The following is a 21,202-nucleotide window of genomic DNA, read 5'->3' as shown; positions in this document are numbered from 1 at the left end:
CTTTCTCTTTCTCTTTCTCTTTCTCTTTCTCTTTCTCTTTCTCTTTCTCTTTCTCTTTCTCTTTCTCTTTCTCTTTCTCTTTCTCTTTCTGTCTCTTTTCTCTCTCTCTCTTTCTGTGTGCTGTAGATCAAACCCAGGACCCTAAATATGCTGCTCCTTCTGGATGTGAAGACTCAAATATAAAATAAAACAAGTAAGAATTTTTACAGAGTTGAGGTAGATTTGCTGTATACTTTGAATTTTTTGACAATCTTTTAAAATTTATTTTTTAACTTTTTACTGATTCTTTGTGATTTTCACACCATATATCCCCTTCCCTTCATATCTGCCCTCTGCCCTTGCATCCCCACAAAGAAAATGAAGCAAAAGACAAAACGAACATAAAAAATATCTCTTCATATAAGCTGTAATGTATCACAGTGTTTCCTACAGTAGACCCTTCTGTTCACGCATCATTATTTGTAAATGTTCATTGCAATGAGTAATTGGTCTGCTTCAAGGCCTCTGGCTTCTGCTATAGCATCAATACTGGATCCTCACCAGGACTTCTCTTCTTGTGGTCCTGTATCATGGAGATCCTGGGTTTGTAGGACTGGTCCGTTCACATACTTCTGCAGCTCATAGCTGAGGTAGATGTTGGGGTGGACCAACTCAAGGCCCTGCATCTGGGGATAGGTGGTCGCTGAGTTGGTCAGCCCACCAGCTCTCCTGCACCCATAGTACCGGGGTGAGCTCTCCAGCAATGCCCCAGCTAATTCTCCCAATGCTACAGCTGGCAAGAGGCAGGGTCAACTCTCCCACTCATGCCCTCGGTGCCCATGACTCACCTCCACCCATGCCATAAAAGCCAGCTCAACTGTGCTTCCCAGTTAAGGTGTGGGGCCCACTCTCCCCAGCACTGCAGATGAGGGCAGGACCAGATCTCCTGCTCTCTTGACCCCAGGGCCAGCTCTATTCACTGCTGCAGATGGTGAGGGTGAGAGGGTATCACCTCCATACCGCCTCATGGCAGATGAGTGGCAGGGACAGCTCTTTTGTGTGCATACCCTCGTGTCTAGCTCACCCTCACTCCCTCCACCAGGGCGAGATCTATTGTGTGGTCCAGGTGAGGTGCAGGGCCCACTAAATTATCTTTAGGGTAAGACGGAGGTTTCATTTATTTGAGAGGTTCCCCCATTGTGTTTATTCTCAGTAAATTGTGCCACTGAGAAGGTTTTTTTAGCAGGATTACTTTTTCTCACATCGTGGCTACATGTATACAGTCTTTTGCTGCATAAGTTCACAATGTACACAGTGGTGTCCCATGTGATTACATCTCCTTAGATGTAACTGGATGAGCATCCTAAGTTATAAAGGTACACTCTGGTGTTCACCCAAATTTGAACTTGCTAATGACACATTTCTCAATGTTATCCATGCTCAGTGGTGCCTTACTATAGGTGTATAACAAATGTAATGGGAATTAGAGAACATTATATCAATATTGTAGTTCTTTGGGGGATGATACTCTTAACTGCTTGAATTTGCACATTTTCTTTCCCACCTCACAGAGTCCAGTTAACAATGTGTCTCCGAGTCATCATTAGACATGATTTTCCTGGTCATTGGCCTGCAGTGGTCGACAAGATAGACTACTATTTGCAGTCACCAAACAGTGGGAGCTGGCTTGGCAGTTTACTGTGCTTATATCAGCTGGTGAAGACCTATGAGTAAGTTCATTTCTACTAGCAAAGAGAGCCAGTGTCCTGTGGCCTCAGGCTCATAGCCCATTCTGCTGTTGGGCTTGGCAAAATCAGTTCATCGTGGAAAATGCTGAGACAGTGTGTTCACTTGCTGCAGTCGGTCAGTGGTGCTCAGCCTTTCTGGTGTACACTGATGAATTCCGAGGCAGCAAGTGGTGGAACTTTCTTTAACTGTTGCTGTAAATATATCTCAGATACAGAAATCAGATACTATTCTGATGAGAAAAGGTAGGAAGTGTAAAGTTCTTTGGGACATTTCCATGAAAGTTGCTGGTGAGGTACAAGGCTTGGATGTCAGTTAATGTTATTTTTGGGGGGTTTTAAGATGAGCACTGCTTTTGTATATGCAGTCCTGTAGTTTTCCTTTGTTTTGAGACAGTATCACTTGGTGAATCAAGCTGGCCTTGAACTCAGAGCCATCCTCCTGCCTTAGCCTCCTGAGTGCTGAGATCACAGCTCATGTAGTTTTTGTTCTTTAAGATGATAGTTTAGAAAGTTGTATAGACTTTCTATTTAGAAAATAATTTTAGATTGGCAACCATACAACTGAACTGAGAACACCCAGGCTTGTAAAGTATATATACTCTCAGTGAAGGGTGATATGAGAAAAATTTTTTCCATGTTATTTACCCTACAGAATGATGTGTGTGTCTAAGCTAGCAGATCAACTTTCATTTTATAGGATGAATTATGGTTTGATGAGAGTTAACTTAAATACTAAAAGAATTTCCATATAAAATTCCTAAATAGTCTTAGATTGACCCACCCTTCCTTCCTTCCTTCCTTCCTTCCTTCCTTCCTTCCTTCCTTCCTTCCTTCCTTCCTCCCTTCCCCCCTCCTTCCCCCTCCCTCCCTCCCTCTCTCCTCCCTCTCCTCCTTCCTTCCTTCCCATTGCTGCATAACAAACCAACCCAGGGCCTTTTTCATGAGCCACATCCCCAGCCCTTGGCATTTTCAGACAGATTTTGCTTTGTAAGTTCAGGCTGGCCTTGAAATCGTGATCCTTCTGTCTTAGCATCTGAGAACTGGGATTGCAGTTGTTCATTGTTGGATTCTTAAACTAGTCCCAACCTTTGAACAAAGATTTTGTGGCTGCCTGAAACAAGAGTTTATCCTTCCAGGTTTTCTTCCAACTTCATTGCAACAGCTTCATAGGAAATTTAAGGCCGTTTTTCATTCCTTTCTGTTTTGTATGGTTAACGAGTCTTTTTCACTCTGTTTCCAGCTCACTGGAAGGAGAAATCATCACCTTCTTATTCTGTCTTTGCTCATGCAGATATAAAAAAGCAGAAGAGAGAGAGCCTCTCCTGGCAGCCATGCAGATATTTCTTCCTAGAATTCAGCAGCAAATCCTGCAGCTGCTTCCGGATGCCTCCCATTACTCTGTGTTGCTGCAGAAACAGATTCTGAAAATATTCTATGCTCTCGTTCAGGTCGGTGCGACTGCAGAAGACAAACTCGAAAGAACTTTGTATTTGTGTGTACCCCGTAGAAGCATCAGTCATTATTTAGAATCATATTTTTACCTTAGGAGAATCAGACTCACAGAAATTTACTGTTAGCCATGATCACTGGGCATCCCCAGTTAAGTTTGGAGTCTGTGTGCTGTCTTTCTTCATCTGAAGTTCCAAGTTAAAAAGAACCCCAGGTGTTGCTTGACCTGAAACTTGAGTTTAGATTCAAGGTGCCCTGTTTGCTGGTTAGTTGTGATTATAGGAGGAGAGCAAAGAAAATAGAGTCCCTCTTAATGGGAGATCACATTGATGACCTTTTCTCATCTTCAGCCAAATTTAAGCCAACACAGATTTAGTGGCTCTTGTGGAGGAGGGTCCCTGTAGACTTGACAGCAGGCAGGGAAAAACGATTGGGGGCAGTAAGAGTGAAACCCAGGTTAGCCTGGCCTTGGTGACCACTGCTGGGCTAAGACTTTTTGGAGTCTGACCCAGATCATTTTACTTTAGCCATATTTAAGTACAGCACAATTTTGGAAAGCGTATTCAGATAACAATTAATTCAGACCTATGAGTATGGCAAAGCTTAAAGCGCGTTGGCATTGAAGCTTTTTACAAAGTACACATGTGGCTTCATCAAGGTACACACAATGGCTGGCCCCAGGATACCATAGAAATCACTTAGGCTGTTGTACGAGTGATGTCTCACAAGAATGAGTTTCATGGCCTGAAAGTAAAGCTCAAGGTTTTAGGGGAGAAAAGTCTGGGATAAACAAACATAATATTGTGGCGGTTATGGACGTGGCCCAACAGGTAGCAAAAGATCACCAGGTTGTAAACTACATTTTCCCCAGCATTCCAGGAGAAACAGCCAAATATCTTTTTCCTTTGGAGAGATTAGCTTTGTGTTTAACTTTCCCTGGATTGTACCGTGCTTATCTGTGTGCACATGGCCTTTATGCCGCCCGAACTTTTTCTTTGACTTAAGCTATAAGGGCTACTACTATGGTAATTTAAAAACAATTAGAAGATAGGGATGGAAAGTCTTTAAAATGTGAAGATATTGAACATTGATACTTGAAAAAACTTGAGTAAATGATTTCAGCCTGAGAAGAAGAATTGGGGTCAGCCTCAATGAGAATGGATTAAAGTTCTGTCCTGTGCTCTCTTTATAATTCCTTGTGATATGAGTTTGGTTTATTTGAGCTAGGGAGGCAGGAGAGCTGGGATCTGTTCTTTGTTTTGACTTGGGCATCTTTGGACTATTTTAGTCTTACTACACTACACAGCTGGAGTTATATTCTCCTGTCATTCATATATATATATATATATATATGTTTATTTATTTATTTATTTATTTTCTTATTTTTGGCTTTTTGAGACTGGTCTCTCTGTTCACTTCTGTCTGTTGTAGACCTCATTATGTATATCAGGCTGGCTTCTTACAGAAATCTGCCTGCCTTTGCCTCCTGAATGGTAGGATTAAGGTATAGCCACCTTGCCTGACTTTATACGCTTTTAGTAAAGGCAGCTGAAGGCAGATTTTTTTTTTTTTAAGTCTTTTTTTTTTTTTTTTTTTTCAGGATAGATGGAAGGAAGCAGATCTCACAAGAGAAAAGAAAGTCGGCTACCAGAGAAATATAGTCTTCCACATTTCCTGAACTTTTGGGGAAGAAAGCTTCTAGAGTTAGTGTTAGAGATCTCCCTCAGCAGGCCTCCTTTACACTGGGGCTTCATACCAACAACAATAATAGCCTGTGTATTTAGGGCTGGACTAGCCTTTCTTGCTGGGAAAACAGAGCCAAGCACTGATTGGTGACATGAAGGCTGGTGACATGAGTTTTCTGTGGATTCTTTATACTTGGCTAACTGACACAGGAAGAAAAAACAGACAAAAAACCAAAGATGAGACATTCTAATATCTTTAACTGTTTTTGGTAATCAGTTATATATTAGTATGGCAGTGTACTTCTCTGATGAGGCAAAATTAAAAAAAAAAAAAAGAACTGATTTGAGAAGTGAAACTGCTATCATGATGTTGGAGAGAATTGGAGTTGACCGGCTGTGATACAGGCAGCCCAGAGGAACTGCTCGCAGATGTCTGATTCAGTGAGGCTGACTGTGCCTTAAGTAGCAATTCTCTGTGTAGAGGCTTTCACACATGCTACAGGAGTGACTGCTTCTGCCTGACCTGAGTTTAAGTCCAAATGCCTCCCTCTCATGTGGCACTTAGAATAAAGTGTGACCTTTTTTTTGACCTTTCTCAGTTTTTTTTTTTTTTTTTTTTTTTTGAGAGAGTCCCACTCCTCAAACTCATGACAGTCTTCCTGCCTTTGCCTCCTACCTGACTCCTGAGTGATGGTTATGTGTGCAAGTCATCATGCCCAGCTTGTAGGTGTGAAATAACCCCAAACCACCTCTCTCCCCACCTTCACTATTTGCCTTCCCCGCCCCTGCATCTGCATTCTCCCAGCTGGAGTGAGAGCCTTGTGAAATGGCAAGGATGTTGCCAGCACCATGCTAGAGGACAGTAGAGCAGTAGGTGTGGAGGCAGCTCCCTGCAGCGCCCGGCACAGCATGGGAGATAGAAGCCTGAGCAGAAGTCATAGGGACTGGGCCGCAAAGTAGAAAATGGGGATTGAAAAAAGAGCTTCATGTGCATTTAATGAGGTGAAGATTTTCATCAAAGTGCTTATAATTAAAAGCTTGATACATGAAGAGGCAAGTTGTAAAAATAGCCCAAAATGTATGTGAAGGAAAAGAGATCTTATTGATGTAAAATCTTTCTTTTTTAATGGTAGACTGGAGAAATAGCCAATGACATGTGTATTTCTAAATTTAAAAGATTTATATGCCAAAAAAAAAAGGTATGGGTTGTAAATGTTTGTAATTCTAGTATTTTGGAGCAGAGATGGGAAGATTAAGGTTTCAAGGCTATCTTTGGCTCCATAGCATATTTGAAGCTAGCTTGGGCTACAAGAGACTTTGTTTCAAACTGTAAATGTAACTTTTATTTGTGTGTAGTAATTGTCATCTCTGAGGCTTATTGCCCCAGTCTGCTAACCTAGGCCTAGTCCTGGAAGATTCTAGTCAGTACAACCTTATCTAGGCCTAGAATGTTTTCAGCCTCTGAGATTTACTGCTGAATAAGCTCACCCTTTCTAGTTCTTTCTGAACTCTGTTGACTGGTTTGACTCAGCTATTCTGGCTCAAACTCTTCTCCAAGCTGACTAATTCAGTCTTGCTTCTCTCAGTTTCTGACTGAATTGTTCTGCTTGGCCTCATAGTATGGCAATATGTTCTAATCTTCTGGCTCCCTCTCATTCTCTGGCTTGTTCTGTCTTCACCTGTTTCTAGTTTGTTCTTTTTCCACAGCTCATCTCTCTATAACTCTCCTGGCAAAACTGCCTCCTCTCTCTCTTTGCTGCTCTCTTAAGTAGCTTCCCTTTTCTCTCTCTTCTCTAGAAAGTTGGGCATATCCTATTCTGTCATATTTTTCTCTGATTCGTCACTTTGTCTGCCTCTCAATTAGACACCACTTTCATCAGTTAACTTTACCTTCATTGTCTGGGATTAAAGTTGTGTAGTAAGGAAATGTATGTATTCCAGTCAAAGGGCTGAGCACACACCCAGAAATATCCTGCAACAGAAAGCAAATCCAGCCAACCAACCACCAGACAAACAAACAAACAAACAAGAGGGCTGGGAAAGTAGCTCAGGTTCTTTCCTCGATACATGAAACCCTGGGTTCAATCCCTTGTGCTACATAAAGCTAGGTATGGTGGCACACACCTGTAATTTCAGTGTTCAGGACCTGGAGGCGGGAAGACCAGGAGTCCAGGGTCATTCTGTTGGGTGCGTTTTAGGGTAACCTGTGATATGTGAGACCTTGTTGCCTGTTACCTGATAGAAATACATATTTGATGACGGATTTTTTTAAGGTTAAATTTTAGGTTGAATCAGGAGTTAATGTTTTCTTGCTCAGATATTATCCCAGAAGATATAAAATGCTTGGTTTTATGGGCAGGAGGGATCACTGTCTCCTGCTGTTCTGTTTTCTAGTATGCACTGCCTCTTCAGCTGGTGAATCACCAGACCATGACAACATGGATGGAGATCTTTCGGACTATCATTGATAGGACAGTCCCTCCGGTAAGTCAGATCTCTGCATTGCAGGAAAGCCTGCAAATGTATTGATGGGATACTTAATGCTGATTCACTGTCTGGTCTGCAATTAAAAAAAAAAAAAAAACCAACCCAAAAACAAAACCAGAAACCCACTCTCATATTAACTTATAAAATACTGTAAATATATAATTAACAGTGTTCACTTTTAGAACATCAGATCAGCAAGAATATTAAAACAGAAACTATGTTTAACTTTATTTAAACTGGTTAAAACATTTTAAACCTTGCTACATATTCCTCTAGTCTTTTTTTTCCTGCATGTATGTTTAGAATTTTACTTATAAAAATAGTACATGTACTTTCATATTTGTTTTTCACCAAGAATGAAAAATAAATATTATTAATATTTTTTTTCTGGCTATAACTATTCTTTAAAATTTTTATTTTACACTTAAATTTTTTTTGTTTTTGTTTTTTGTTTTTTTGTTTTTTCGAGACAGGGTTTCTTTGTATAGCCCTCCCTGACTGTTCTGGAACTCACTCTGTAGACCAGGCTGACCTCGAACTCAGAAATCTGCCTGCTTCTGCCTCCCAAGTGCTGGGATTAAAGGCGTGCGCCGCCACGCCTGGCTAAAATTTTTGCTAGTGGATGTTTGTATAGGTAGGTGGTATGTGTGTATGGAAGCACACCATGCTATATGTGTAGAGGTCAGAGGACACTTGTGGTTTTTTCTTTCAACCTTGTGGACCTTGGGGATCAAAGTCAGGTCATCGAGTGTGGTACCTTTACCTACTGAGCCATCGTGCAGGCCCTTCACTGTTTTCATGCTGTCATTTTAATTGAGTGTTTCATTGCTTGATATCTGGGTAGTTTTAATATTTAAGCTGTTAACTCTAAGAATGCAGTTCAGTACTTGGCCGGGGTGGAGCTCAGTGGCTGAGTCATTGCTTCCTGAAAGTGTTGGACTTCCAGCAAGCCTTGCAAAGCAGAAACAGAGCTTCAGGTGTATACTTTAATGCACACAGCAGGGTTCTAAGCCACCTTTTCTCCAGGTGAAAGTATCCCACTGTGATCTGCAGTGGCAACCACATGGTTTTTGTTGTTGTTGTTGTTGTTGTTGTTGTTGTTGTTGTTGTTTGTTTGTCAAGTTAACCTTTGCATTTTAAGAACTTGAATTGTCTTGAAAATGTTCTCCATTCCGTTTGTGTCCCTATCTCTTACTTACATATTTAAGTGCCAGGGTTGAATCCAGGGCCTCTCACATGCTAAGCATGTCCTTTGTTCCTATCTTCTTCATTGTCTATATTTGAAACAAAGTATTCCAAGTTTCAGTGTGCCCACATAAGCAATAAACAGTTGAGTGATTTTTGACAACAGTCTTGTTACTGTTGCCCACATCCAACAGATCCTATCATCCTCTCAGAATCTATCAGGTGACTTGGTTGTGTTTTGTTTCTGCCTTCTTGCTTCTCTTGGAGACCAGTGTGAACACCAACACTGGCCAGGAAAGATAGGCTTAACTTATTTAATTCTAACTAGCTACCGGTAAAGTAAGTAGAGTAAGTCTCACTTTGTCCAGCCATGACTTAATCTATACTAAAATTTATGCTGTTTTTATAAATGTTCTTAGGCAAAAATCTGACTTGGATGTTTTTCTCCTCTTAGGAGACTCTTCAAATTGATGAAGATGACCGACCAGAGCTGGTGTGGTGGAAGTGTAAGAAGTGGGCTCTGCACATTGTCGCTCGTCTCTTTGAACGGTATTGTTCTGCTTAACTGTAGCAATCATGTTACAGTTGGTATCGTGGTATTAGGTGTACTAGAGTTGAGTGACTCCCTGATGTCATACAGAATATCATTTTTTTTTCTTTTGTCTTTAAAGCCAGAGAGAGTAGCTTTGCATAGTGGTACATGCTTCTAAGTCTCAGGGAAGTGGAGGGAGGGGGGTCAGGAGTTTAAAGTCATTCTCATCTACTTAATGAGTTGGAGGCCAACCTGAGCTAAAGGAGATGCTGTCTCATACAATCAAAAAACCAAAGCACAAATTCCACAGAGGACAAAGTTTTACCAGATGTTTAAAGCAGGCTTGTACCTACTGCCCCAGAGATCATAACAAACATGTACAGCCTTTAGCTCTATTCTACTCTGTTCAACTTCTCATTGTTTTCATTGGATATCTAGAGATTGTGCAAGAAGGTGCATATGGACACTCTTATTGAAAAACATGTCAGGTATAACATTTGTATACCTTCTAGGAGTTACTGGTTTAGAAGTTAGAAGTTTCCTTCCGAAATGCTAGCTGTGCTCTAGAGTCTTTAGAGTTTCTCCTGATTCATACTGTATCTTGTGGGAAAAGAGAGTGTTAGTTTTATGGCCCAGTAGAATATATCTTTCAGTATCTGCATTTAAAATAGCAAGTATGCTTTGTTTTTAAATGTCACAGTACTTAGATATTCCCTCTTTGAATTTTAAGGTATGGAAGCCCAGGAAATGTCACAAAAGAATACTTCGAATTTTCTGAATTTTTTTTAAAAACCTATGCAGTGGGAATTCAGCAGGTAATAAACTTATGCTTTTAAGATAGAAGAATGGTTATTACTGAGTGCTGTTTCTGCCTGTTTTAAAGTAGATTGCTAACATGGTAATTCATTGCAAACTTAATAGAAGATGAAATGGCAGCTGTGAGAGTCTGCTGCAGGACAAGGAGCTTGAGAATCTTGTGTTCTTTGTCTGCTTCCACTAGAACTGCCTTTCTTGGCTCCTAGACTTAGAAAGAAGCCTCTGATGATGATGTAGACCTTGCCAATTTTAGGCTCTCTGTCTCCTTATGTCTCTTATTTCTTGGAGCTTTGCCTTATTTTATTTTATTTTATTTGAAGATTTATACCCTCTGAATAAATCTGTTTCAAGTGTAGTCAACCCAGCATCCACCCCATCTATGGTCCCCTGGAGTATGTGAAGGGGCTGACCCCACACATCAAAGCTGCAGGATCTCCATGACACAGGGATAGCCGAGAGGAGTCCCAGTGCGGATCTAATATTGAGAGTGTAGCAGAAACCAGAGGCTTTGAACCAGACCAGTGACTCACTGCAATGAATATTTGCAAGTAAAGATGTGTAGACTGAAGAGTATACTGTGTAGCACACTGTGACACACTGTAGTTCCAGGTGGGATTTTGTCTTTTTTGTTTGTTTTGTTTTGATGGGGAGGATGCAAGGGTGGAGGGCAGATATGAAGAGAGGGGAAGATGAGTGGGATTAGGGTGCATTGTAAAAGTTAAACCATCCCTCCAACAATGCATGATGTGAAATTCACAAAGAATCAGTAAAAAGTTAAAAAAAAAAAAAGTCAAGCTTAGGTATTAGTGAAGACTCTCAGGTAAAAACATGCACGTGTTCAAGGAAGTTGGAGAATTTATTCCACTTAAGAAAATGTGGAACTTGTGAGAAGCTGCTGATGTTAATATTTAAAAACTTCAAAACTTGCAAAGGCCAAGTGGACTGTGATCATTGAACTATCAAAATATTGCCAACTGAATCGTATGTTTGCTATATTTTTTTTAAATTGGGAGTTAATAATTAGTAATTAGCTGTGTCAGGACCCTTGCAGGAAAGCCAAGTCTGCTTAATTAGACATAAGCCAAAGCTTCAACGACACAGAAGGTGTTTATAGATTTTTCACAAATCTCTCAGTAATGTGAAGTTAAGTACTTCAAAGGTGACTTAAGGTGAAATGGTTTCTGAAATGTACTTTGATATGTTGCACATGAGATACTCTATTGGGGGAAATTAGTAAATAGTAAGTAAAATTATCTGTTCAGCTATTCAGAGCAGAGTCTTTGGCTCTTTTCTGCTGCTATTAAACTCCAAGAGGTATCTTGATATTGATGTCACTTGAACTCCGTTTAGAATTTTCTAGTGTCATTTAAGCATGCATGTATATACATATGCACATACTACTTGTATTAAAAAAATAATTGCCTGGGCGATGGTGACACATGCCTTTAATCCAACATTCAAGAGGGAGAAGTAGTCAGGTCTCTGTGAGTTCAAGGCCAACTTGGTCTACAGAGGGAGGTCCAGGACAGCTATGGCAACACAGAGAAACCCTGTCTCAAAGAACAGACAAATAGCCATATCCATGTGTCTTTGCCAGAAATGTTACCTAAGCCATATGTTCTTGATATTTAAAAATAGTTTCCTTGCCAGGAATTGTCCTCTGCTGTTGTCTTGACTCTCCTCCACTTTGAGCCCCAGCTGTGTCAGAACTGTCTTGTTCAGTATCACCCTTTGGGCTGCCATTGCAGCAGTTTCTAGTCATAGTAGGACTTCAGACACATGGGCACCTTGTATAAAATTGATATTCCGATTTATAGATTTTGTCCATACTTTGAAAGGTTTAGCAACTCACTTGTAAGCTGACACATGAAGTGATAAGGACTAGGAAATGGGAGGCAGGAGCCCTGTGCTGTCTCTGAAGGCCCTGGAGCCAGTCACAGCTGCTTCAAGGCTCTTTCCTATAACAGAATTGTAACCAGCCATAAGAAAAGTCAACTTTGTGTTATGTTACAGAGATTGTTGGTGGCCTGAGATTATAAAATATAAATATCCCACCTTTTTCTCCTAGGAACTTCATGCTTTAGATTTTTTTTTTTACTTGTTAAAGTATTTACCTATCTGGAATTTATTTTGTGTGAAGGTTAGTTAGGGATCTAATTCAATTATTTGAAAGAATAATTGGTTAAACCAGTACTATTTTTTAGAATAATGTTTATATTCTGATTAAGGTCTAAGCTTTGGTGGTATGTGAACGTGGGCTGATGTATAATTTGTATTGAAATGTTTACTCAGTCAAATCTGTAATTGTATTGAAAATTGAAGAAGCTAGCTGTCTCAGTTTGGATCTTATTGCTGTGAAGAGATACTATGGCCATGGCAGCCCCTATAAAGGAAAACGTTTATAATAGGGCTGGCTTGCAATTCAGAGGTTTAGCTGGGCAATGGTGACACATGCCTTTAATCCCAGCACCCAGGAGGCCAGCTTGGTCCACAGAGTCAGTTCCAGAACAGCTAGGGCTTCACAGAGAATCCCAGTCTTAAAGAACCAAAGAACAAAACAACCCCACACCCCCCAAAACAAAACAAAAAAACCCCAACAAACAATTAAGAGGTTGAGTCCATTATCTTTATGGTGGGAAGCATGGCCGCATGCAGGTAGACATAGTACTGGAGAGGTAGCTTAGAGTTCTACATCTGGATCAGCAGGCAGCAGGAAGAGAGAGTGACACTGGGCTTGGCTTGGGCATCTAAAATCTCAAAGCCCCTCCCCCCAGTGACATACTTACTTTAACAAAGCCACACCAACACTAACAAGGCCACACCTCCTAATAGTGCGGCTCCCTGTGATCATATAGGGGGACTATTTTCATTCAAACCAGCACACTAGCCATGGATTAGAAAATAGACTTATTCTGTGTAGCATATGTTAGAAGAAAAAAAATGCTTAAAATTCAGTGAGCTATCTTTGAGCTCACTGCAATACACAGACCTATCTAAAAAGTAAAATGCCTGCATGAGGATTCTCACATTATCTTCCCTAAATCCGCTTGCATAGCCTGGTGTCTCTATAGTATTTTATGTCATACCATAAACACTGTTTCCTCTTTAGCATAGTAATTGTTCTGTGTTCCTCCCTCTCGACCCCCACCCATTTTCCTGTAGGTACTACTAAAAATTTTAGACCAATATAGACAGAAAGAGTATATAGCACCCCGTGTTCTTCAGCAAGCATTCAACTATCTAAACCAAGGGGTGGTCCATGCTGTGACTTGGAAGCAGATGAAGCCACATATGCAGGTCAGTGTTGGTGGTGGCTCTCCAAACTTTTGCTGGTCGTTAGTTTGTCTAGATAAGGTAGGTATTGTTTAGTCTTATGTTTTATATTTCATCTTTGTTTCCAGTAGCAATAATTTCTAACAAGTACAGTCTTACATTATAAAGGGCTTGCAGAGTTTGAGCATTTGAGGAGTGGTCTTGAGGTTTGTGAGTTGGGAGGCTTGGCATAGGTTCCTTCAGTCATTTATATAGCCTTAGTTTCTGTTCTGTTAGGCACATCATAATGCTTCTTTGACCCTTGTCTGAAAACATTCTGAAATCTGCCAGTAGGGCTTTACAAAGGGAGTGGTATTTTGCAGAAGATGAAGTCTGATAAATGATTTTTCTCTCATGGATATGTTTCAAAAGGCCAGCCTATCTTCCTTCTTTACTTCCTCCCTTTCTTGGATTCAGTTCTTTAGCAGAGGTTGAAGTCTTGTTTTGTTAAAAACAGCTTTATTATTTTTATTTTTTATTAAAATTTTTTATTAAGTTTTAAAAACTTTTATTAATGGCTAACCCTGTTTTTATTAATATTTTTTTTTAAAAAAATAGAATTTAACATCATTATTTATAATAATTGAAGAAACCAGAATGGTAAATGATGGATCAATAGTATATTCATTTTATTTGCAAATAAATAATTGGGTAATTTGAAGACATTAGAAAGTGAATCTCCACTTCCAATAAACTTTGAGTTCTTGGCGTAAATTTTTTTCTTTTGACACAACGTCTCTCTGTATAGCCGTGGCTGTCTTGGAATTCACTATATAAACTAGGCTGGCTTTGAATTCACAGAGATACACCTGCCTCTGCCTCCTGAGTGCTGGGATTAATTTATGCACCACCGTGCCATGCTTAGAGTTCTTTTTGTCTTCTGAGACAGTAGCCCAGAGTGACATTAAACTTCCTATGTAGTGGTGGATGGCCTTGGAACTCACTCTGTAGATCAGGCTGGTCTCGAACTCAGAAATCCTCCTGCCTCTGCCTCCCAAGTGCTGGGATTAAAGGCGTGTGCCACCACTGCCCGGTGGCCTTGGACTTCTGATCCTCTTCTCCCTACCTCCTAAAGGTTGAGATTATAGGCATATACCACTAATTCCCAGCATGTCTGGTTTATGGAATGAAGGGGGATTGAATTAAAGGTTTCAGGATCCTCATGCATGTTAGGCAAGCACTCTGTCCACTCAGCTACATCTCAGTCCTTTGTTCTTAAATTATATGTGTTGGCATCTGGCCTTGCACTCACCATTCTTCTTCCACCTTCTGAATGCTAGGATTACATTTATTACCACACCCAGCTTTTGTTAGCATTATCTGAATATATGTCTTACATATGTAGCATCTTTTAAACTTGTGAGCTGTGGACTCTTCATAACTATTTGCCTACTTTCTTTGACCAAACAGCTGTAATTTCTTTGCAATTAGGGAAGACACTGTTTTCATTTTGCTCAGTTTATCCCTGTAAATCTAAAGATGACCTGAAATGGTGTCTTTCCCTTTGATCTTATTTTTACATGGCTTTCACATAGAAACTTTCAGGAAAATACTAACCTCTAGACTGAGTTTCAAACAAGTGGTAATAATGTTTTTTTAATGATTCACTTATTTTGTGTATACGGGTGTTTTGCTGTATGCTTGTCTGTGCATCATAGACAAGCCTGGTGCCCCAAAACACCAGAAAATGTTTTTGGATCCCCTAGAACCAGAGTTATAGATTGCTAGGAACCACCATGTAGGTGTTGGGAATAGAATCCAAGTCCTCTGGGAGAGCACCTACTCTACTCAAGGTTAGAGCTCTGTGTCTAACCCTGGTCCTACTTTTATGTGAGTAGTTACACAGGGGCCTGCTTGAGCTTAGCTGCTGGTCCGGGGCTGCTTAGGAACCTTCCCTGAAGCACAGCGCTGGAGGAGAGTACTAGTGTTTTGGAAATGGAAGCAGAAAACACACAATGCTGTTGACGTGTTGATACTTAAAAACTAACATGGGCACATGAAACATTTTCACAATGAGAAATGTCACAGTAAATGTGACCCTGGTGGCATTTTCCTTCCACTAGAAATCATGGAGTGTTTACTGTTGGTTTGTTAGTGAAGTTCTGCTGTTCTTGTCCTTATTTCAAGGAGCATCGTTTAACTTGTCTTTTCTGCTTCTAGCCTCCAGTTTCCAAGTGTTCAGTCTTTCTGAGTCTTCAGCTGTTGGGCCCTCTTTGTGTGAATGCAGGCTGAGAAGGATTACTGTAACTGGAAAACTAATGAGTCTTGTTGGAATAGCCTATACCCAATTGTCTTGTTTGTTTCTTGTCTTAGAATATCTCTGAAGATGTGATTTTTTCTGTGATGTGTTATAAAGACGAGGATGAAGAGCTGTGGCAAGAAGATCCATATGAATACATAAGGATGAAATTTGGTAATTGAGACAAGTTTTCCCTCAGCACATCCTGCAGATGTATATACAACTAAACTTATGTTTCGAGGCAGTTCTGCTCTTCTTGATGAGCTATGAAATTCTGAAAAGTTGATGTCATTTTGTGCCAAGGAGCTTGGTGCCTCTGGGTGAGGGAGATGAAAGTAGCTTTATTCATCTCTTCCATCAGAGCTAAGGTCTTGCAGAGTGGTTTGCTACACAGTCTGTGAGGCTGAAATGGAGGGACCACCTTCTCCTCTGTTACCACATTGCACTCATATTCTGGGAGAATTTTGGTCCCTGCACGTTTGGGAAGCACCTCAACTTGGTTTACCCTCACCCTCCCACTCCTTTGGACTACATAGGATCATGGACTACATTGGAATAGGATTTCCCTCATTGGCCTCACTGTATGTGACCCAGTTCCTTTGGAGATCTATTTGGCTTGGATCTTTCTAGAAGCTCTTGAGCTGAGCTTGAGTTGCTGGTAACAACTCCCCCTTTCTCTGGGTAAAACCCTGTTGCAGATGTTATTGTTATCAGAGATATGTGAGAGCAACAATGTTCCCATATTTATTTGCTTTGTTTTCTATTTTTTTCTGCTCTCATTTCTATATTCTCCTGGTCTTAATTGGCACTAGTCTGCCTTCAGTAATGTTGAGATGAAGATTGCCAGATTTGAACTGAGATAGATGTATTGAAGGTACTGTAAGAAAATTGTTTCCCTTCTTGAGTTAGATATCTTAGGTTCTAAAGTTCAGCATAGAGTCCTGACTGGGCCTACATGGTGGGCATCTGAGTTACAGAGCTTAGCATGCAGGAGGAACATTGACCTGTCTCCATTGTTCTTTTTCCATTGTGCCTTGAAAAGTTCTGTGCAGGATTTGCTTTCCTTTCTTCCTGTGTCTGCACCTTTCCTTGTTGGCTTCGACAGAAGAATGAAGACATTCTTTCTTTTCTTTTCTTTTCTTTTTTTTTTTTTTAATGGGATTTCACTCAGTGTGTAGTAGGCTGGTCTCACACTCATTCCTGGCAGCCTTCCTGATTCAGCTTTCTGAGTGCTGCATTTATGAGTATTTGCTACCCTACCTGGCAAGGTATGCTGGGGATTGAATTTAAGCCTTTATGCAGCATGCATGCTATGTAAGTAGTCTACACTGAGCTAACCTCCAACCCTAAGGCATTCTTTAGTTAAAAAGTTAACATTTTTTATTTTATTTTTTAAAGATGTGTGTGTGTGTATGTGTGAGTGCACACACGTGCACACGCACACCATGTATGTGTGGGTACCCAGGGAATCCAGAAGAGTGTTCGATTCCTTAGAGCTGCAGTTAGTTAGGTGATTGTGAGCTGCCTGATGTGAGTGCCGGGGAACTGAACTTGGGTCCTCTGGAAGAACAGAACAGTCTCTTAACCACCGAGCCATCTCTCCATCCTCATCTTAACTGTTCAGTCACCCTCCAGCCCCATCCCTCTAGTCCTTTTTTCTTTTGAGTTTGTAAGACTCTCTTGTCTTTCTCAGACTTGCCTTGAACTTGTAGAAATCTAGCTACAGCCTCCTCACCACTGGGATTACATGAGTGTGCCACTGTGCCCAACTTCTTAACCTAGCACCTGTTTTGTTTTGTAATGTACAGTGTATTTATTTAACTTTAATAAGCCTAACATTATTTATTATTTATTTTGGTAAAATGGTATCTCTTTTTAAATATAACAACGAATAGCTTTGGCGTCCTTACACTACAATACAATAATAAAAATAAAACCCTTTCATGCTTGTTCTCAGCCTTTCTGCTGTAATGGGTATTTACAAATTTCACTGCCTGGGGCTGGAGAGATGGTTCAGCAGTTAAGAGCACTGACTGCTTCTCCAGAGGATTCAGGTTTGATTCCCAGCACCCACATGGCAGCTTACAACTGTCTGTAACCCCAGTTCCAGGGATTTGAAACCCTCTTGTGGCCTATACTCCTTTACATGAATAGGGTATACAAACATGCATGAAGCCAAAATCTCACACAGATTTAATAATTGTATTTTACAAGTTGTTCAGAGGAGTATTAGTAACTTAAAAAAAAAAAAAAAATCACTGCGAGCTTTTCCCTTAGTCATTTTCTCCTGACCTGGTTGAGTGGTTCTTCCAGTCATTTGGTATAGGCATTGTGTTTTCAGATAAAAATTATTGCATTTATTACTTCTGTCTAATTGTATTAACATTAATACTGATGATTATTGTCATACTCTGTAATCAGCTTTGTACCAGTTCCCAAGAATAGTGTTTTTAGATTTGGTAAAAGCTGACCTGACCTTTGGCTTCGATGTTGTGGAAGCCTGAAGCTCTGTAAGATGCAGTGGTTTTAGCTGTGAACAGAATAAGATAACAGTATTGTGAAACTGAGTAAGGAACTGGAGTCCTAGTGTAAGGTTGTAGTAATCGTGATAAGCATGGAGCAATCGTGTGCGTGTGTGTGTGTGTGTGTGTGTGTGTGTGTGTGTGTGTGTGTGTGTATATACACGCGCATGCTTTGGAGACAGGGTTTCTCTGTGTAGCCCTGACTGTCCTAGAACTCACTTTGTAGACCTGCCTGGCTTCAAACTCAGAGATCCACCTGCCTCTGCTCCCTGAGTATAGTGGAATTAAAGGTGTGCACTGCCATCACCGCCACTGGAAAGTTTTCAGTTTTTTTTTTTTTTTTTTAACATTTATTTGTTTATTGTATGTGAGTACTCTGTAGCTGTACAGATGGTTGTTGGGAATGGAATTTTAGGATCTCTGCTCGCTTCAGTCAACCCCATTCACTCTGGTCAAACCCGCTTGCCCCAGTCAGCTCCGTTCACTCAGTTCCTGCTCACTCCAGATGCACCAGAAGAGGGCATCAGATCTCATTACGGGTGGTTATGAGCCACCATGTGGTTCCTGGGATTTGAACTCAGGACCTTAGGAAGAGCAGTCAGTGCTCTTACCCGCTGAGCCATCTCACCAGCCCAAGTTTTCAGATTCTTAATGAAGCAGCTTGTTGTGAAGCTGTGGAAGTGTTTATGGTGTTATGTAGTATGTAAGTACTTCAGCATTTGATACATTATCCACTGAATGCTGTTAAGTGCCAGGCTTTCCTTAGAACTCATCCTTGCTGTTTCTTCTGCTTGAAGTTTTTGTCTTTAGAGTCCCATGGATGGCTTTCTCCCTCACTTACTGGGTCACTTCATTCTTGTTACTTAACAGAGCATGGGCCAGGAGGGTATTCTCTGTGTTAGTCACTGTCTCCCAACCCTTTCACATCTGTGCTCTCAGCCTGCCTGCTGTAGTAGTACATTTGGGTCATCTCTGTCTCTGCTATGTAAGCTTCCATATTTGATCTTTGCATCCCTAGAGCCTAGAGCCTGGCACATAGAGCACTCTGAGTAAGTTTTTGTTGTAGTTTAGTATAGAAGCAGAGCACTTTTCCTGTGTTCAGGGAAATAGAATCCTGGGATATACGGGTTTTCTTTCGTTGTATCTCTTGAAAAGTAGCACATGGATTTGCTAAACATGCTAACTCATAAATTATGCACGGAAGTCTTGGGACTTTAGTCTGTAAACCACTGGCCAGGTTTAAATTCTGTATTATAAAGAGTTGTGTTTTTACTAAGATTTATTCTAACATTTTAGATATTTTCGAAGATTATGCTTCTCCTACCACAGCAGCCCAGACCCTCTTATATACAGCTGCAAAGAAAAGAAAAGAGGTATACAGTTGTTCTTTGTAGTTTAAAACTGAGAATTGGTTCTTATTGATTTGATATCCACATATGTCCTAATATTTGGAAATGTATATTATTATTACTTATAACCTGTCACTTTAAATAGTTTTTGTTGTTGTTCAAGTAAAAGCATCTTTGATACCTTCTTCTTGAGCTTATAGTTGATGAGTAAAATGCAATAAACTAGTTTTAATTTGGCAATTAAGTTTGAAAATGTTCATACTTAGCACGGTGGTGACAAGATGGAGATTCATGCAGATTGAAATGGATTCTTCTCTTTCTTTAGGTATTGCCAAAAATGATGACGTTCTGTTATCAGATACTAACAGACCCGAACTTTGACCCTAGGAAGAAAGATGGAGCCCTGCATGTGATTGGTTCCCTGGCTGAGATTTTGTTGAAGGTTAAGACTTTCAGTTTCTTTTTTTCATGTGGTGGAGGGTATTTGTGTAGTGTATATGTGATAGTGTGTGCATGTTCATGTATATATACATGCATTTGGAGTCAGGTGTTTTCCTTTATGGCTCCCCATTTTATTTATTTTTATTATTTCTCTTACTTTTTGTGTATGGGTATTTGTCTGCATGTGTGTCTGAACACCATATGCGTGCCTGGTGCCTCAGGAAGCCAGAAGAAGGTGTCAGAGTCCCTGAAGCTGGAGTTACAGATGGTTATGAGATGCGATGTGGGTACTGGGACTTGAACCTATGGCCTCTGGAAGAACAGCGGGAACTCTTAACTGCTGAGTTATCTCTTTAGCTGGTATTTACTTATTTTTAGACAGGTGTCTCATTGGCTTGGAACTTGTCAGTTACTAGACTGGCTGGCCATTGAGGTTTGGGGATCTTCCTGATGCTGTACGCACTACTACCCACATGTTTAGGTTTGGTGTACCATTGCTCCTAGCCCATTTGGAAATCTCAGTTCAGATCTTCACACTGTGTAGCAGATAGCCATTTTCTCAGCTTAGATTATCAAGCTTAACTTAATAAAGCTGTGAAGCTCAAGCCAATAAGAGAATGAAAATTTTTGGTGACTAATTCTAGTCACCTTCCTATAAATATCCTTTCTTTTGTAATCTATTTTTAAAAATATATTTCTTATTCTTTGGGATTTAAAAATATTTCTTTTCTTATGTTTTATTTACTTACTTCTAAGTGTGTGTGTATGCCCCTTTGTGTGTGTGTGTCCCACAAAACAGGTATGGAGGTCAGAGGACATGTGGGAGTTGGGAGTCAGTTCTCGCTTGTCTTCATGTGGGTCCTAGGGATCAAATCATATGATCAGGTTTGATGGCAGGCATCTTCATTTACTGAGCTATCTCACCAGCTGTGTCACCTACTTTCTTAACAAAAGGAAAATTTACTTTTGCATGTTTGTCATTGTGAAGCTATAGCTCTGTAAGAAAGATCTGAAATGATTTTAGTATAATTCTTCTTTCTACAAAAATCAGTTAATATAAAATTGATCTAAGATGCAATTCCTGACTTGTTTTAAAGATGCAGAGTATATATCAAACAGTTTTACAAGTCATCATAAGCATACTTTTTGGAAATTAGTTCTTACATATGATATAGTCATTGGCATACTAAAATTGAATTTCTGTTCCTAACAGAAGAGTTTATTCAAGGACCAAATTGAACTGTTCCTGCAGAATCATGTATTTCCATTATTATTGTCTAACCTGGGATATCTTCGAGCTAGAGTAAGTTTTCCTTATATCTGTTATGAATCTTAAGATCTCTATCTGTAGGGTAGTTTTTTTTTTTTTTTTTTTTTTTAAAGATTTATTTATTTATTATATGTAAGTACACTATAGCTGTCTTCAGACACTCCAGAAGAGGGAGTCAGATCTTGTTA

General features: G+C 40.1%; 1 protein-coding gene across 3 annotated transcripts in view; it reads left to right on the top strand.

Annotated features, from left to right (window-relative positions):
* The window catches only part of Ipo8 (importin 8), a 63,746-nt gene that overhangs the window by 12,911 nt on the left and 29,633 nt on the right, over window positions 1-21,202 (top strand). For all 3 annotated transcript variants that reach the window (XM_021190562.1, XM_029534886.1, XM_029534887.1), the window contains exons 4-13: window positions 1,551-1,709; window positions 3,019-3,175; window positions 7,256-7,345; window positions 8,988-9,082; window positions 9,796-9,880; window positions 13,044-13,178; window positions 15,507-15,606; window positions 19,251-19,327; window positions 19,629-19,745; window positions 20,958-21,047. In XM_021190562.1, coding sequence (XP_021046221.1) covers window positions 1,551-1,709; window positions 3,019-3,175; window positions 7,256-7,345; window positions 8,988-9,082; window positions 9,796-9,880; window positions 13,044-13,178; window positions 15,507-15,606; window positions 19,251-19,327; window positions 19,629-19,745; window positions 20,958-21,047 — 1,105 coding nt within the window. The remainder of the gene's footprint in view (window positions 1-1,550; window positions 1,710-3,018; window positions 3,176-7,255; window positions 7,346-8,987; window positions 9,083-9,795; window positions 9,881-13,043; window positions 13,179-15,506; window positions 15,607-19,250; window positions 19,328-19,628; window positions 19,746-20,957; window positions 21,048-21,202) is intronic.

This window comes from Mus pahari, chromosome 2 (genome assembly GCF_900095145.1).
Source record: "Mus pahari chromosome 2, PAHARI_EIJ_v1.1, whole genome shotgun sequence".
Lineage (NCBI taxonomy): Eukaryota > Metazoa > Chordata > Mammalia > Rodentia > Muridae > Mus > Mus pahari.
The sequence above is the reverse complement of the archived record's forward strand: the minus strand, read 5'-3'. Positions and strand labels throughout refer to the sequence as shown.